The following is a 17,329-nucleotide window of genomic DNA, read 5'->3' on the forward strand; positions in this document are numbered from 1 at the left end:
AGAATGAAGTCCAAAAATCAGACATGGTCAACATCTTCCCTGACTGTCAGTTGTTAGGGGCCTCCATACATATTAGATTGTCGGATAAACCTGTATCGGTGGGTTCAGCCAACATTAGTCTAATGTAATGGCCCCAATATATGAGAAAGATATTTGTTTTTCATTATTGTGACTAAATTCTAAATAATTCATGGTTTATTTGTCCCTAGCACATTTCTATCCTTATCATGGACAAAGGGGAAGAAATACTTCTTGGCAGAGTGATCCAGATCAGCAAGCAAGTCATCAAGGTAATAAAACATATTAGTGACATCGGCAAATGTATACAGCTGCAAAATACAGAACAAGAGAGAAATAATGTTTGGGTAGGGCCAGACGGTGTCTCCAACAATAGGCCACCAAAACTCCAACTTGTTGACCTGTGGTGGGTAAGCAGAGCTTCAACCACTCTGCCTCCGAACCACCGCTCAACCTTCTGGCCATACCCTCTATGTCAGACCTTCAGACCGCCGTAATCTGACATAAAGCACATGGTTCTAGAACAAGGGTGGGCAATTAATTTTCCAGAGGGGCAACATGAGAGACCATGACTGTTGTGGAGGGCCGAACTAATAGCTTGAAATGAATTCTACTCAATATTAATTTATTAATATTAATTGTATTATTTAATATTGAGCATAATTAAGTATGCTGACACCCCCCCTATATATCTTTGAATCCCCCCCACAGCCCCTTATATACAGCATGAGCCTCACACAGCCTACAACATATGCGGCATGAGCCCCATACAGCCTCCCTATATATGGCATGAGCCCCATACAGCCTCCCTATATATGGCATGAGCCCCAAACAGGCTCCCTATATATGGCATGAGCCCCACACAGCCTCCCCATGTACCCCATGTACAGCATGAGCCCCACACAGCCTCCCCATGTACAGCATGAGCCCCACACAGTCTCCCCATGTACAGCATGAGCCCCACACAGCCTCCCCATGTACAGCATGGGCCCCACACAGCCTGCCCATGTACAGCATGAGCCCCACATGGCCTTCTTATATACAGCATGAGCCCCACAGTCTTACTGAATGAGGCCCCACACAGCCTTCCCACCCATGTACAGTATGAGCCCCACAGCCGCCCCATATACTGCATGAGGTCCCCACAGCCTCCCCATATACTGATTGAGCCCCACACAGCCTCCCCATATATTGCATGACAGTATACCGCATTCCCATAGCCTCACCATATGCAGCATGTCATCCCATAGCCTCCCCATGTGCAGCATGATACCCCCATAGCCTCCCCATGTGCAGAATGATACCCCCATAGCCTCCCCATGTGCACCATGTCACCCCTATAGCCTCCCTATGTGCTGCATGTTCACCCCCATAGAATCCCCATGTTCACCCCTATAGAATCCCCATGCTCTCCCCAATAGAATCCCCATGTTCTCCCTCATAGAACCCTCATGTTCACCCCATAGAATCCCCATGTTCACCCCCCATAGAATCCCCATATTCACCCCTATAGAATCACCATGCTCTCCCCCATAGAATCCCCATGTTCACCCCATAGAATCCCCATGTTCATACACATGAAAAAAAAAACACCACATAGTCACCCCGGTCCCTTTCCCAGGCGCCCTGCTTCTGTTGCTGTCTCCGATGCGCTGACTCTCCAGCGGTACACAGCTGACGCAATGAAATGATTGGTGGAGGAAGTGGCCGGAGGCCCCTCCTCTACCAATGCTGACTGCGGGAAACAGCAAGCGGGCGGGCACGGTGCAGCCCGCGGACCTCAGGTTTTCAGCCCCACGGCCGCATTTTGCCCAGGTCTGTTCTAGAGTAATCTAACAATTGACCATATAGAATGTGCCTGTATTACAGCCATCTCAAAGAAACCGAAGACCTCCTTCACACATGCCTTTTTTTCTGCACCATTCAAGCTTTTACAAACCGCCTTACATTTCTTGAATTTGTCCCAGTGTTTTTCTATGGCCATGTGCACACGATGCAGATATCCAGCGGATCTGCAGCGGATTTTACCGCGCAGAAACGTTGCATATCCGCATTGTGATGTACAGTAGCATGTTAGTCAATTGAAAAAAAAAACGCTGTGCAGACGCTGCGGATTTTTCCGCGCGGTTTTCTTGTGGTTCAAAATATCCAGCATGTCACTTCTTTTGTGCGGTTTTCTGCCTGCTCCATTCTCCAAATCTGCAGGGAGAAATCCACAGGGGAAAACCGCAAGAAAAAAGGAAGAAATCCGCAGGAAAAATGCAGGTCATTTGATCTGTGAATTTCTTCAATTCTGCGCGGAAAAATCCGCAGGGCAGAAAAGTACGTCTGCACTTAGCCTAAATGTATTTTTGGTGGTTCTTTATTTTGTGGCTTTTTGTACTTATGATTTTGCTGACATTCTTGGCCAATGCCAAATGCCATATCTAGAGCCTGCAGTACTTTATCTGTATCTAGCCATTCTTATATTTCATAAATGTTTTTCTAGCATATGGCTGCCACATTTTTGGAGGGAGCAAAAACTTTCAAATCTAGCGACCTAGGATTGTTTTCAGACTTTGGAGTTGCTAGTTATGTTTTTTCTTGTCAGATTTGTGAATACATGTAAGAAATGGGCCATTTTACTTAATGACAGTCTTTCTATACGTATATATATATTTGTGTGTGTTTGTACACAAGTATACTTGTCAGCTTTGCCATACATCTGTGACTTGATTTTACGTAGGACAGTGGTCAGCCTTTAACCCTTCACATGAGCATGATGGCAGAGGAAATATGCATCGTAGGGGTCCTGGACGTGGCAGATACAATTCAGGTAAAATAACTATTGCATTGGTATGTAGTTTATTGGACATAAATTATTGAACACTGTGTTATGTCGGTGCTTGAGCTTAAATGACAGTCCATGACTTTTAAATATACACAGAACACTTTTGTATTTCAAAATTACTTTATTGGGATCTTTCATAACAAATGCATTAATTTATTATAAAATGAACAAACAATTGTAAGAGAAGGGGGACGGGTAGAAGTAGGGAAAGTGTATTGTGATAATGGTTGAATTTTATTAATAGAGGAAGGTGAGGGTGGGAGAATGAGGTAAAGGGGAAGGGTTAGGGGGTAGGGAATCAACATAAACTGTACTATTTCCTTTCTTCAAAAGTTTTAAAATTGTATTATATAACATTGATGTAAGGATTTCTCTGAGTAAAAGTAACATCTAGGCTTGTTCTCTACTGTTATTATTTGACTGGTGATGAGTAGAGATGGGCAAACCTGAACAGTAAAGTTCGGTGTCTGTACCGAACACCTACTGTTCAGGCACGGACACCGAACACGGACTTCACCAGAAAGTCTCCGTGTTACTGTTCGGGTTCAGCTGCCCGAACACTGGGTGTGCATGTGCATGGCAGCGCGGCAAACACCGCTTCTGATCAGTGGGGAAATCATCAAGTGACTGTGTGAGCGCTCAGCTGTGATCGGAGGTATAAAGTTTACCTCCGGTCATTGGTGTCAGCTGATGGGACTATTACGCCCATTATCTGACACCTGCTGCCGCTAATAACAGTGAGAGCAGGAGCGGCTGATGGGAGTATTCATTAGCCGCTCCAGCGCTGTAAATAAATAAATAATTTTTAAAAAAAAACAGCGTGGGTTCCCATGTATTTTTGATAACCAGCCAGGCAAAACTTACATTGGGAACTGCAGCCCTCATCTTTCTGTTACCATGGCTGGTCAGGTGAGGAAAATCTCCAGGAGTGGACCCTCTGGATCGTGGCACCGAGGGACCCCGGGCGAGCTGCCAGGAGGAGCCGACCCCTATACAGGGATCGTTAGGAGCAGGCCCAGGGGTTTGGGTACCACGATAGCCGGTACCGAGAGGGGCGGCTCAGAACGGACTGGAGTAGGGGCACGAGACTGCAGAAGGTAGAACCAGAGTAGGATTGCAGGGCCGGAACACGGATAGCAGGACGAAGCAGGATCTCTGGAGAAAGGACCAGAGTAGTACTGCGGGACTGGAGCATAGACAGCAGGACGGAGCAGGGACACGGGAGGCAGGACCGGAGTAGGACTGCGGGACTGGAGCATAGACAGCAGGACGGAGCAGGAACACGGGAGGCAGGACTGGAGTAAGGCTGCAGGGCTGGAGCGTAGATAGCAGGAACCACGGAATGCAGGACTGCGGGAGACAAGATAGTACACGAGGAAGCAGGGCCCAGTGTGCTAGCAAACACGATGATCAAGTGCCTTCCTCAAAAGAGGACTGTATGATATGCCCCTGTCTGGTCTGCCATTGGTCTGACGGTGCTTCCGGGTCAGGGCATTGCCGGAGCACAAGTGACAGGAGGGAGGCGCGCCCTACAGCGCAGGCGCATTTCATGCAGAGACACTGTCGGCCGCGGACCTGTCAGTAGGGACCGCCGTGGCTGTCGGGCGGCGGGGGGCTGCGGCGCGGGAGCGGAGGCCGGGTGAGCATACAGTGGCGGCATGACACTTTCAGCTTCAACAAGGCCATTTTGAAATGTTTTTTTTTCCTCTAGCTGAATAACATGAAAAAAATGTATTATTGGCACACAAAAAAACATGCAATTTTGCTGTAGAGCAAAAGCACCTGCCTGCAGAAGTGTTTTTTTTTTATAAAGTATATACACATACTCATTATGCAAATTAGGGGGCGTGGCAGTGAGGGATCAGTGACCTGTAAGCAGTCTGCATTATGAACACCTAATCAGAGCACCACATACCCCAGCCCCGCCTTAGGGCACGAGAACCTCATTAACACAAAACTGAAAATAAAGATTAAAGAACAACTAGAAGACGGATTTCATCAACCAAGGTATCATTTTAATCAGTATAACGGCGCCAACCTGACATTGTGTGTAGGTTACTGTGCACAATCCTGCTGACAGGTTCCCTTTAAATAGAATGTGTTTTGCTATTCTGGGAGTCTTATTTTTCATATAAATTTGGCCTTTTGTTGCTGTAGCTTTTTTTTAGCCAGGTGACCGGGATGATCAGTGGGATTGTGTGGAATGGAATATGTAGAATATTCTGGGTAGAATCTACATTTTGTATAAAGTTATCTTTCCTAGCCAGCTATTATCAAAGATGGATAGGTATGCTAATTTGCCTTGACTGGTCTTAAACACTGATCAGAAAAATAAAGTGAATACTAAAATATCAGATCCTAGATTTCACTGAATTGAATAATCCCTTTGCAAATCTTTATTCATTACATAGTGGAATGCGTTGAGAACAATAAAACATAAAAAATGTAAATCAAGATCAATGTAAATCAACATTAATATCTCATGGAGGTCTGGATTTGGAATGATACTCAAAATCAAAGTGGAAAATCAAATTACAGGGTGATCCAACTTCAGTGGAAATGCCTCAAGACAAGGAAATGATGCTCAGTAGTGTGTGGCCTTCACGTGCCTGTATGACCTCCCTACAATGTCTTGGCATGATCATGATGAGGCGACAGATGTTCTCCTGAGGGATCTCCTACCAGACCTGGATAAAAGCTTCAGTCAACTCCATGACAGTCTGTGATACAACATGTCTTTGGGGGATGGAAAGAAGCATGATATCCCAGATGTTCTCGAGTGGATTCAGGTCTGGGTAAGGGGCAAGCCAGTCCATAACATCAATGCCATCATCTTGCAGGAACTGCTGACACACTTCAGCCACTTGAGGTCTTGCATTGTCATGCATCAGAAGGAACCCCGAGCCCAGTGTACTTACATATGGTCTCACAATGGATCTGTGGATTTCATCCCAGTCCCTAATAGCAGTCAGCGTACTGTTGGCTAGCACATGGAGGGCTGTGCAGCCCTCGAAAGAAATGTCTCCCCACAACATTACTGATCCACTGATAAAGCAGTCATGCTGGAGGATTCTGCAGGCAGTACAACGTTCTCCACGGCTTATGCAGACTCTGTCACATGTGCTCAGTGTGAACCTGCTGTCATCCAGGAAGAGCACAGGGCGCCAATTTCAAGTCTGCCATTCTTGGTGTTGTATGGCCAATGCCAATCGACCTATACGGTGTTGGGCTGTAAGCACAACACCCACCTGTGGACGTCGGGCCCTCATACAATCCTCATGGAATCTGTTTCTGATAGTTTGAGCGAACACATGGATGTTAATGGCCTGTTGGAGGTAATTGTGCAGGGCTCTGGCACTGCTCTTTCTGTTCCTCCTTGCACAAAGGAGGAGATGCAGTTCTGCTACTGGATTGTTGCCCTCCTACAGCCTCCTCCACGTCTCCCGGTGTACTGGCTTGTCTCCTGGTATGTTCTCCATGCTCTGGACACTGTGCTGAAAGACACAGCTACCCTTCTTCCAACAGCTAACATTGATATTCCATCCTGGATGAGCTGCACCATCTGAGCAACTTCTGTGGGTTGTAGACACCGCCTCATGCTACTGCACAGTACTTCTAGGGGTGAGAGCAAAGACAAAATGCAAAAAGAGACCAAAACAACAGCCAAAATGGATAAGATTAGAGAAATGGTTTGTGGTCACCACCTGCAGAACCACTCCTTTATAGGGGTTGTACTGCTAATTACCTATCATTTCTACCTGTTGTCATTAGCACAGAAGCAGGAGAAATTGATTCACAGTCGATATTGCTTCATAACTGAATCGGTTGATTTCATAGAATTGTAATTTTTGCAAGCCTTTGGGCTAAAAGTTTAGCATATACCTTTACATCTGTGTTTAGAAATGATATAGGCCTATAGCTGGTAACTTTGGTTGGATCTGCAACACTTTTAGCTATAGCTGCAACTGTGGCCGTTAGCATCTCTTTGGAAAAACTTCCATCTATTGCGGCTTTATTTAAGATATCAGTTAATGGAGAAATAAGTTCTTCAAATGTTTGTAGGTATTCATTAGAATAACCACCAGGACCTGGACTTTTCCTCTTTTCAGTGTCCTGACAACGTAGCAGACTTCATTTTCTGTAAAAGGTCTGTTTAGGTTGATTAGTTCTTCAGATATTGTGGAGAGGTTGACTTTTTTAAGGAAATTTCTTGGGCTGTGGAGTCTTTGTATCTTCTTTTAGATTATAAAGTTGGGTATAATAGGAGGAATTGTTTTCGGAGAGTCTGCAAGGTCCAGCCAGGCTTCGTTGTGTTCTTTTTGCAGTGCTATTGGCGGAGACTCAGCACCTTTATCCTTCTTCCTGGTTTTAATCATCCCAGTGCCTGGAGTGTTCCGGAGTAAGATGGGCATGGGTGTGGGTGGAAATTATTCTTTTTAGGGCACTTTCAGTCGCTTTTTATGGGCTGATCTGTGGAGCCTCAGCACAGTGCAACCATTCAGTAGCACGTCAAGCCACGTCCCTCGCATTGGAAAGGAGTCCAAAATGTCATACGTTGTCTCATTGAAGTTATCGGTGTTGTTGGGGAATATCTGAATGTCTGAGCCATGAGCGGCCAACAAAACATGGTCTGAACCTAAGGTTCTCTTTACATTATCACGATTTGCCATTGGATCAAGGTTTTGGTATGACAACAAGAACAGTTTAGTACAGGTGTTATTTTTAAGACTCCCAACAAAAATCTTACTCCCATTTTACAAGGAACCTGTCATGTCAGAAAATGCTATTTATCTGCAGATATAGGGACACTCTAGTCTGCATGTGAATAGCATCAAAACCATGCCTGGCTGCCATGCAGGGCGCGGTTACAGTCACAGCTCACTATACAGTCAGGGCTCTATAATCAATCGCCAGCATTTTGATGAAACCTATCAATCAAATGATCACCCTTAGAAACCCAGCTTACTAAATAAATTACGTTTCACCTTTTTGTCAGTGGTATGTGTCTGAAAAATATCCTGACATATAGCCACAAATAGAAAACTCTGATGTATGTCATTAAAAGGAAAAAAACTACAGTAGCCAATGTCACCCATAGTCAGCCCGTTATAGGAAATGGTAAGCGACTGTGATTGACTTAGCTGAGCAAACACAGTGCAAATATCGCATTATATGACTGAAATGTGCCACTGGATGTATTCTGTTATTTCTGCTCTGATTAATACAGAATCATCATAAGCACAAAGACAAACAGATGAGAGAGGAAATCCCTTCTCTTCAGAGGTATATCCCTAAGCTTTTTAAAGATATCAGCCCAATCAGTTGTATTGGGATTAGCCTAAATTCCTGCAATACTTTTCCTGTCTTGATGGCTGCTTGTCTTCTAGAAGCCGAGGAATGACAGAGATGCAGAATAGCTTTTATTGCTTATTATTTTATATTCTACTAAAAGTCAGAAAATTGATTTTGCTGTTAATTGCATTATCTTTCCCCCACTTTTGTACAACATGCATACATCTACAGTGATCTATGTGCTCTTACTGCAGATAAAAAAGTGGTTCTCCATAAGGGTATGTTCACACGTTGGGTTTCTCCAGCGTTTTTGCTGTTTTTTTAGTGCTAGTTATCCTCTGCGTTTCACAGTACCAGCAAAGTCTATGAGAGTTCAGAAATCTCATGCACACACCTTGTTTTGTTTTGTTTTTTCCTGACTGCTTTGTCAAAGAGCTGTGTTTTTGCAAAATGCAGCCTGTCACTTCTTTCAGCATTTTTTCACCCATTGAAATCAATGGGTAGTGCAAAAAAAAACCATCAAAAAAGCAGGTATCAGGTTTTGCTGCATTTTTTATATCAAAGCCTGATGAAGTTGAATCAGATAATTTTATGCCCTAAACTTTATCAGTATGCAAAAGAGACTAATACACCCTGACAAAAAAACTCAGCAAAAAATGCAGCAAAACCTTCTTTTTATAAGCAACTTAAACTTTGCATAAAAAAATGCAACAAAAACTCAAGGTGTGAACATAGCCTTAGTAAATGTGTTTTATGGAGGGAAGAAAGCTAAATTAGTGTTATGGTTTTGTGTAAACAGCATCTTTTTCAGGCGGGTCCTGTTATGAATGAGTCACCGTAGGAGGCAAAAACAGAAATACTAGCTAAGTCCAGAAAACCAGAGAAGTTGGCAGCTATCGGATTGCAGACCCCTGAACCTATCAACAACAACTAGCAGTAGCCGTGGGGGGTTCCTACGGTGCCCTAGGCCACTCGATCACAGCCGAAGAACTAAATAGCCTAAAGACAGAAAGGGAAATCTAAACTGCCCCAGAGCAGACCCCAAAGCAATAGGCAGCCCCCAACATATAATGACGGTGAAGCAAGATGAAAAAACACTCACACAGATAGAAAGATAGGCTGAGCAAAAGATGGGGCCCAAGCTAACTAAATAGGACAGGATAGAAAAGCTGCTGTCTGCAATCCGCCAAAACCCTATCAAAACAAGAGCCAACAGACTGATAGGGAAAAAAAGCCCTGAAGACGCTAGGCTTCAAAAAGACTATATCAGTACTCAGGTATTTTCTGAAGACAGAGCAAAAAGGAATTCAGCTCACCCCAGCAGGGAATGGCAGAAATCCAGAAAAAAAAGGCAAAACAAAACCAAAACACAAATGCAAAAAGCAGAGCAGAAAACTTAGCTTTTGAGGAGCTAGAATCCCTCTGAGAAATCACCAGCAAGGCAGAAGAGCGCCGGCTGCCTTATATCCAGTCAGCAATTCCAGTCACCCAGTCATCATCATCCCGCTCAGGTGCTTGGTAATCAGCCTCACTACCTTCACCAGAAGAGGGAGTTCATCAGACCTCAATGGTGAAGGGGAAAATGAACTCACAACAGTACCTCCCCCTTGAGGAGGGGTCACCAAACCCTCATCCACGCCACCAGGGCGATCAGGGTGAGCCCGATGAAAGGCACGCACCAATCTTTTGGCATGAATATCAGAGGCAGAGACCCAGGAATTATCCTCCTGACCATAACCCTTCCACTTAACCAAATACTGGAGTCTCCGTCTAGCCAGACGGGAATCCAGTATCTTCTCTACCTCATATTCCATGTTACCTTCAACCAATACAGGGTCCGGAGGTGCCACCCCAGGAACAACTGGTTCAACAAACCTCTTCAACAAGGACTTCTGAAACACATTATGGATTTTAAATGTGACAGGAAGAGCCAAACGAAAAGAGACCGGATTAATAGTCTCCAAAATCTTGTAAGGTCCAATAAATCTAGGCTTAAACTTAGGAGAAGCCACCTTCATAGCGATATTTTTTGATGATAACCAAACCATATCACCAACCTTAAACTGGGGACCAATGGTCCTATGTCGGTTGGAAAACCGCTGGGCCTTTTCCTGGGAGAGAGATAACTTATCCACCACTTGGTCCCAGATCTGGTGCATTCTTTCCACCACAGTGTCAACACCTGGGCAGGCAGAAGGCTCCACCTGCCCTGAAGAAAATCGAGGATGAAACCCAAAGTTACAAAAAAAAGGTGACATCAAAGTGGCAGAACTAGCTCTATTATTTAAAGCAAATTCGGCCAAGGGAAAAAATGAAACCCAATCATCCTGATCAGCGGACATAAAACATCTTAAATACGACTCCAAGGTCTTGTTTGTTCTCTCCATCTGCCCATTGGTCTGAGGGTGAAAAGCAGAGGAGAAGGACAACTGAATTCCCAGCTTGGAACAGAAAGTCCTCCAAAATCTAGACACAAACTGAACTCCTCTGTCAGATACATTGTTCTCAGGAATCCCGTGCATGCGAACCACCTGTTGCCAAAACAGGGGCACCAACTCAGAGGAAGATGGCAACTTAGGGAGTGGTACAAGATGAACCATCTTAGAGAACCTATCACAAATCACCCAAATAACAGTCATTCTCTGAGAGACAGGCATATCAGAGATGAAATCCATTGAAATATGGGTCCATGGCCACCTGGGGACCGGCAAAGGCATCAACAACCCACTAGAGCGAGAACAAGGTTTAGACCGGGAGCAAGTCCCACAGGACTGCACAAAATTCCTGACATCACGAGACAAGGCGGGCCACCAAAAAGACCGACTCATCAGATCTCTAGTACCAAAAATACCTGGATGACCAGCCAATGCAGAGCAATGAACTTCAGACATCACTCTCTTCTTCCACTGGTCAGGAACATACAACTTTCCACTGGGACAACGCTCAGGTTTGTCCTCTTGGAACTCTTCCAGAGCATGTCTCAAATCGGGCGAGATGGCAGAAAGAACTACCCCTTCGCCTAAGATGGTAGCAGGCTTGGTCACCACAGGAGAATCAGCAAAGAAGCTCCTAGAGAGAGCGTCAGCCTTGACATTCTTAGTGCCAGGAAGAAAAGAGACCACAAAATCAAAACGTGTAAAAAACAAGGCCCACCTAGCGTTTGGCCGACTCCAGGTAAATCAAATTCTTGTGGTCAGTGAGGACCACGACTTGATGTTTAGCTCCCTCCAACCAATGTCTCCACTCCTCAACAGTTCCCGATTCCCCACATCATAGTTACGTTCAGATGGAGAGAACTTTCGGGAAAAGAAAGCACAGGGATTCATTTTAGATGTTACAGGATCCTTTTGGGACAAAACAGCTCCTGCACCAATCTCAGAAGCGTCCACCTCTACCTGGAACGGGAGTAAGACATCAGGTTGCCGCAAAAGCGGGGCAGAAGTGAATCTTCGCTTCAGCTCCTGAATGGAAGAAACAGCCTCCGGAGACCAATTCAACACATCAGCACCCTTCTTAGTCAGATCAGTCAATGGCTTGGCAATACTAGAAAATTTTGCTATAAATTTCCGATAAAAATGAGCAAAACCCAAAAACTTCTGGAGGGCCTTCAAAGAAGTGGGCTGAACCCAATCATAAATGGCCTGTACCTCGGCCGGGTCCATTTCAAAAGTTGACGGAGACAAAATAAATCCCAAAAATGAAATCCTCTGTACCCCAAAAAGGCATTTCGATCATTTGACATACAGGGAATCCTCCCTCAAGATCCGGAACACAGTCCGAACATGTTCCACATGAGAATCCCAATCCTTGGAGAAGATCAAAATATCATCCAGATAGATAATCAAAAATTTATCCACAAAGTCCCGGAAAATGTCGTTCATGAAGCACTGGAAGACAGAAGGGGCATTAGTGAGCCCAAAAGGCATCACCAGGTACTCAAAATGTCCCTCCGGAGTATTAAACGCCGTCTTCCATTCATCCCCATGCTTAATGCGGATAAGATCATACGCCGACCTGAGGTCAAGCTTGGTAAACCAGCAAGCACCTTTAACTCTGGAGAATAGATCCGAAATCAGGGGAAACAGATACTGATATTTAATAGTAATTTTGTTGAGGGCACGATAATCAATACCAGGCCTTAATGAACCATCCTTTTTGGCCACGAAAAAAAAAACGGCACCTAAGGGTGAAGAGGATGGTCTAATATGACCCTTCTCCAGCGCCTCCTTAATATAGGATCGCATAGCCTCGTGCTCGGGTACAGATAAATTGAAGAGCCGACCCTTGGGAAATTTACACCCCGTGCTCAGTTCAATTGCACAGTCATAACTCCTATGAGGAGGCAAAGACGCAGTCATTCTCACTAAATACATCATAAAAGTCCGCCAAATAGTCAGGAACATCATGCGGCTGAGGAGAGGTGGAAAAAACCGGAGCCTCACTAAGAGCACACCGACAACCCCAACTCACCACAGACACAGATTTCCAATCCAAAACTGGATTATGAATTTGCAACCAGGGAAACCCCAGAACAATGGTATCATGCAAATTATGCAACACCAAAAATCTGCAATTTTCTTGATTGTCTGGGGCGACCCGCATTACCACCTGGGTCCAAAACTGAGGTTTATTTTTCGCCAAAGGAGTAGCATCAATCCCCCTCAAAGGGATAGGCGTCAGCAGAGGTGTCATCAGAAATCCACAACGTTTAGCAAAATCCAAGTCCGTTAGGTTCAGGGCTGCTCCCGAATCCACAAAAGCCTTGGCGGAAAATGTGAACAGGGAGCAGATCAGAGTAATTGCCAGAAGAAACTTAGGTTGAACACCACCCACAGAAAACGTGTGTGCAAAACGTTTCTCTCGTTTAGGACAGACAGAAATAATATGCGAGGCATCTCCACAAAAAAACCACAGCTTATTACGCCTTCTGATCTCCTGACGTTGCTCCCTGGACAAAACTCTATCACATTGCAAAGGTTCAGACACTTGTTCAACAGGTGGCAACACCTCTCGTGCAGTCCTGCGTTCACGTAAACGCCGATCAACCTGAATGGCTAATGACATAGAATCGTCAAGACCAGAGGGAACAGGAAATCCCACCATAGTATCTTTTACGGCTTCTGACAAACCCTTCTGAAAGAGAGCTGCCAAGGCATTATCATCCCAGGTAGTAAGGACCGCCCACTTTCGGAATTTTTGACAGTACAATTCTGCAGAATCTCGACCCTGGCTCAATGCCAACAGGGTCTTTTCAGCCTGATCAATAGCATTAGGTTCGTCATACAACAACCCCAAGGCTTGAAAAAATGCGTTCACATTAGTCAGAATAGGATCATCAGGTTTCAAAGAAAACGCCCAATCCTGGGGATCGCCACGCAGCAAAGAGATGACAATTTTAACCCGCTGCGCGGAGCTCCCTGACGAGTTAGGCTTTAATGCAAAAAATAATTTACAATTATTTTTGAAATTCAAAAATTTAGACCGATCCCCAAAAAACACATCAGGAGTAGGGATCTTTGGTTCAGCAGCATGTGAATGAGCAAGGTAGGCGGAAATTCCCTGCACTTCCGCAGCGAGCTGCTCCACACGATCAGACAATTGCTTTATCTCCATTGAGGAAAAAAAAAATTCCCCCTACGGCCTCAGAGATATAGAGGAAAAAATATACACCTTTTTTTTTTTTTTTTTTTTTACAATTCTTTCCTGCTATTGAGTACCCTAGGATCTGCGGTAGGCTGGTGATTCTGTTATGAATGAGTCACCGTAGGAGGCAAAAACAGAAATACTAGCTAAGTCCAGAAAACCAGAGAAGTTGGCAGCTATCGGATTGCAGACCCCTGAACCTATCAACAACAACTAGCAGTAGCTGTGGGGGGTTCCTACTGTGCCCTAGACCCCTCGATCACAGCCGGAGAACAAAATAGCCTAAAGACAGAAAGGGAAATCTAAACTGCCCCAGAGCAGACCCCAAAGCAATAGGCAGCCCCCACATATAATGACGGTGAAGCAAGATGAAAAAACACTCACACAGATAGAAAGATAGGCTGAGCAAAAGATGGGGCCCAAGCTAACTAAATAGGACAGGATAGAAAAGCTGCTGTCTGCCATCCGCCAAAACCCTATCAAAACAAGAGCCAACAGACTGATAGGGAAAAAAGCCCTGAAGACGCTAGGCTTCAAAAAGACTATATCAGTACTCAGGTATTTTCTGAAGACAGAGCAAAAAGAAATTCAGCTCACCCCAGGAGGGAATGGCAGAAATCCAGAAAAACAAGGCAAAACAAAACCAAAACACAAATGCAAAAAGCAGAGCAGAAAACTTAGCTTTTGAGGAGCAGGAATCAGACTGGTCTCCTAGAATCCCTCTGAGAAATCACCAGCAAGGCAGAAGAGCGCCGGCTGCCTTATATCCAGTCAGCAATTCCAGTCACCCAGTCATCATCATCCCGCTCAGGTGCTTGGTAATCAGCCTCACTACCTTCCTTCACCAGAAGAGGGAGTTCATCAGACCTCAATGGTGAAGGGGAAAATGAACTCACAACAGGGTCCACTCCAAAAGCCAATTGAAAAAGTGCTTAAAAATGCTAAAACTAATGATCACCTGCTACTTTCTGTCGTCATTTGAGCTTATTTTATCTGCTTCAGTCTACTAAATGGTTAAAAGAAGTGACCTGACCATCCTTCAGATGGTGCGATACCAAAAAATACACTTCAAGAAATACATCACTGGCATTTACCTGAAGCCTCTTCTTGCAAAATGTATTTGGAAGGTTGGGATATAAAAGATGTCTTGTGCATATTCCCTTAAAGGGGGTTAGTGGGTCTTAAGCTACAAGTCTGCAGTCACTCTATGTGACTGCAGACTTGTGATTCCTCAAATTGCGCATTGCGAGCTATGAGAATTCTCCATTGCCGCAAGCGGGAAGTCATGTGATCTCAAATATGGAATATGCATACTGCCGCCACATTCCCACTAGATGGGCATGGCACTCAATGCAAGTGCAGTCTAGTCGGAGTGTGGCAGAGTATATGCATATCGCATACTTGCCACCCCTGCCGTCAGAGAATCTAAACAGCGTGCAATGTACACGATGTAAGGATTCACAAGTCTGCAGTCACATAGACTGGACGAACAACATCTTTCAAGATGAAAACTGTTTTACTAATGCTACAGAGTTGAGCTTCCATCCAAGAAAGTTCCATTGAGCACCAGGAACTACGTTAGTTAGGGAGACTGGAAACAGAACAGTCTAAATTCACTCTTTATTCATAGAATATTATTAGTATTATCCTGACAACCACAATTCAGTCCATGGAGTGCTGCTCCTCCGTACACACTACTTGTGTGCTAGTTATACATATAGTTTATAAATTAAAAGCCTAATTTGGTATCCACATATCCATGATAACCCATTCAATATACAACACTTGCATGATGATCACTTAATGATCAGAAACACTGTGGCCTAAACGTTTTTTGGGAAATTGTTGCACTATTGCATTTCATCTACATTTTACAGAAAATGGTTCCTAAAAAAACTGCAGCTCATCATTCAAAAAGAAACCCCAAGGCTTCACATGACTGTATCCATGGAAAAAATAAGTTATTTGCAATCAAGTGTAGACACAAAAATTGTGCCACTAATCAGGTGTTAATGCAAGAAGAGGGCCAGAATAATACACCAACTCTTTTAAATGTCTTCCAAAAAATAACCATTTCAGCTTTATTTTGTTTTCTTTTTTTTTTTCATTTTTGTGTTTATTTGGGGTAAGGGTGTGCAAAATATAAACGGTACTAATATATTGATTTTTTCCCTGTTACTTCCGTTAGGACAAAGATTGTGGCAACCACGTCAGAGAAGATGACATCAAGTTTCTAATCTGTTATTGAAAAACTTATAACCAATAGTAATCCTTATGCAAAATATATGATCCCTTCAAACCTGCATGTCATATACCCATAGCGACATAGAAGGAGCGACAAGATCAATAGTAGTAAAATATACACATTTTATTACCTATGCTGATAAAGTGAATACAGTGAAAAAATGACTGGAACGGTATACTCCCTGTGATACATGGAACATTCAAATGACAGAAATACTAAGAGATCAGACCATTATATCCTACTAAAATAAATGATCAAATAGCACTATGAACCTGAAGATATACACACTTGGTCAAAATTCGTGGTACCCCTCGTGTAGTGACAGAAAAACCCACAATGGTCACAGAAATAACTTGAATCTGACAAAAGTAATAATAAATAAAAAATCTATGAAAATGAACAAATTAAAGTCAGACATTGCTTTCCAACCATGCTTCCACTGAATTTTATAAAACATAAAAATCATGAAATAGGCTTGGACAGAAATGATGGCACCCCTGAAAATAATGTGACAAAAGGGACATGGTAAAGCAAGGTGTGTCCACTAATTAGCATCACAGGTATCTACAATCTTGGAATCAGTGAGTGGGCCTGTATAGAGGGCTACAGATACTCACTGTGTTTGGTGACATGGTGTGTATCACACTCAACATGGACCAGAGGAAGCGAAGGAAAGAGTTGTCTCAGATTAGAAAGAAAATTATAGACAAACATGTTAAAGGTAAAAGTTATAAGACCATCTCCAAGCAGCTTGATGTTCCTGTGACTACAGTTGCACATATTATTCAGAAATTTAAGCTCCATGGGACTGTAGCCAACCTCCCTGAACGTGGTCGGAGGAAAATTGATGACAAATCAAAGCGACGGATAATACAAATGGTAACAAAAGAGCCCAGAAAAACTTCTAAACAGATTAAAGGCGAACTTCAAGCTCAAGGAACATCAGTGTCAGATCGCACCATCCGTCGTTGTATGATCCAAAGTGGACTTCATGGGAGACGATCAAGGAGGACACCATTGTTGGAAAAAAAAAATCATAAAAAAGCCAGACTGGAATTTGCCAAACTATATGTTGACAAGCCACAAAGCTTCTGGGAGAATGTCCTATGGACAGATGAGACAAAAATGGAACTTTTTGGCAAGGTACATCAGCCCTACTGTGAAACATGGAGGAGGCTCTATTATGTTCTGGGGTTGCTTGGCTGCATCTGGCACAGGGTGTCTAGAACCTGTGCAGGGTACAATGAAATCTCAAAACTATCAAGGGATTCTAGAGAGAAATGTGCTGCCCAGTGTCAGAA

At 43.9% G+C, this 17,329-nt stretch overlaps 1 protein-coding gene across 3 annotated transcripts in view; it reads left to right on the forward strand.

The window, feature by feature from the left end:
* LOC141074138 (constitutive coactivator of peroxisome proliferator-activated receptor gamma-like) overlaps positions 1-16,366 on the forward strand; it is a 237,761-nt gene extending 221,395 nt beyond the window's left edge. For all 3 annotated transcript variants that reach the window (XM_073561674.1, XM_073561673.1, XM_073561675.1), the window contains 3 exons: positions 210-290; positions 2,744-2,833; positions 15,972-16,366. In XM_073561674.1, the coding sequence (XP_073417775.1) occupies positions 210-290; positions 2,744-2,833; positions 15,972-16,006 (206 nt within the window). In that variant the 3' untranslated portion in view covers positions 16,007-16,366. The remainder of the gene's footprint in view (positions 1-209; positions 291-2,743; positions 2,834-15,971) is intronic.
* The last annotated feature ends 963 nt before the right edge of the window (positions 16,367-17,329 follow it).

This window comes from Dendrobates tinctorius, unplaced genomic scaffold, assembly GCF_039654945.1.
Source record: "Dendrobates tinctorius isolate UK_male_01 unplaced genomic scaffold, ASM3965494v1 ptg000325l, whole genome shotgun sequence".
Lineage (NCBI taxonomy): Eukaryota > Metazoa > Chordata > Amphibia > Anura > Dendrobatidae > Dendrobates > Dendrobates tinctorius.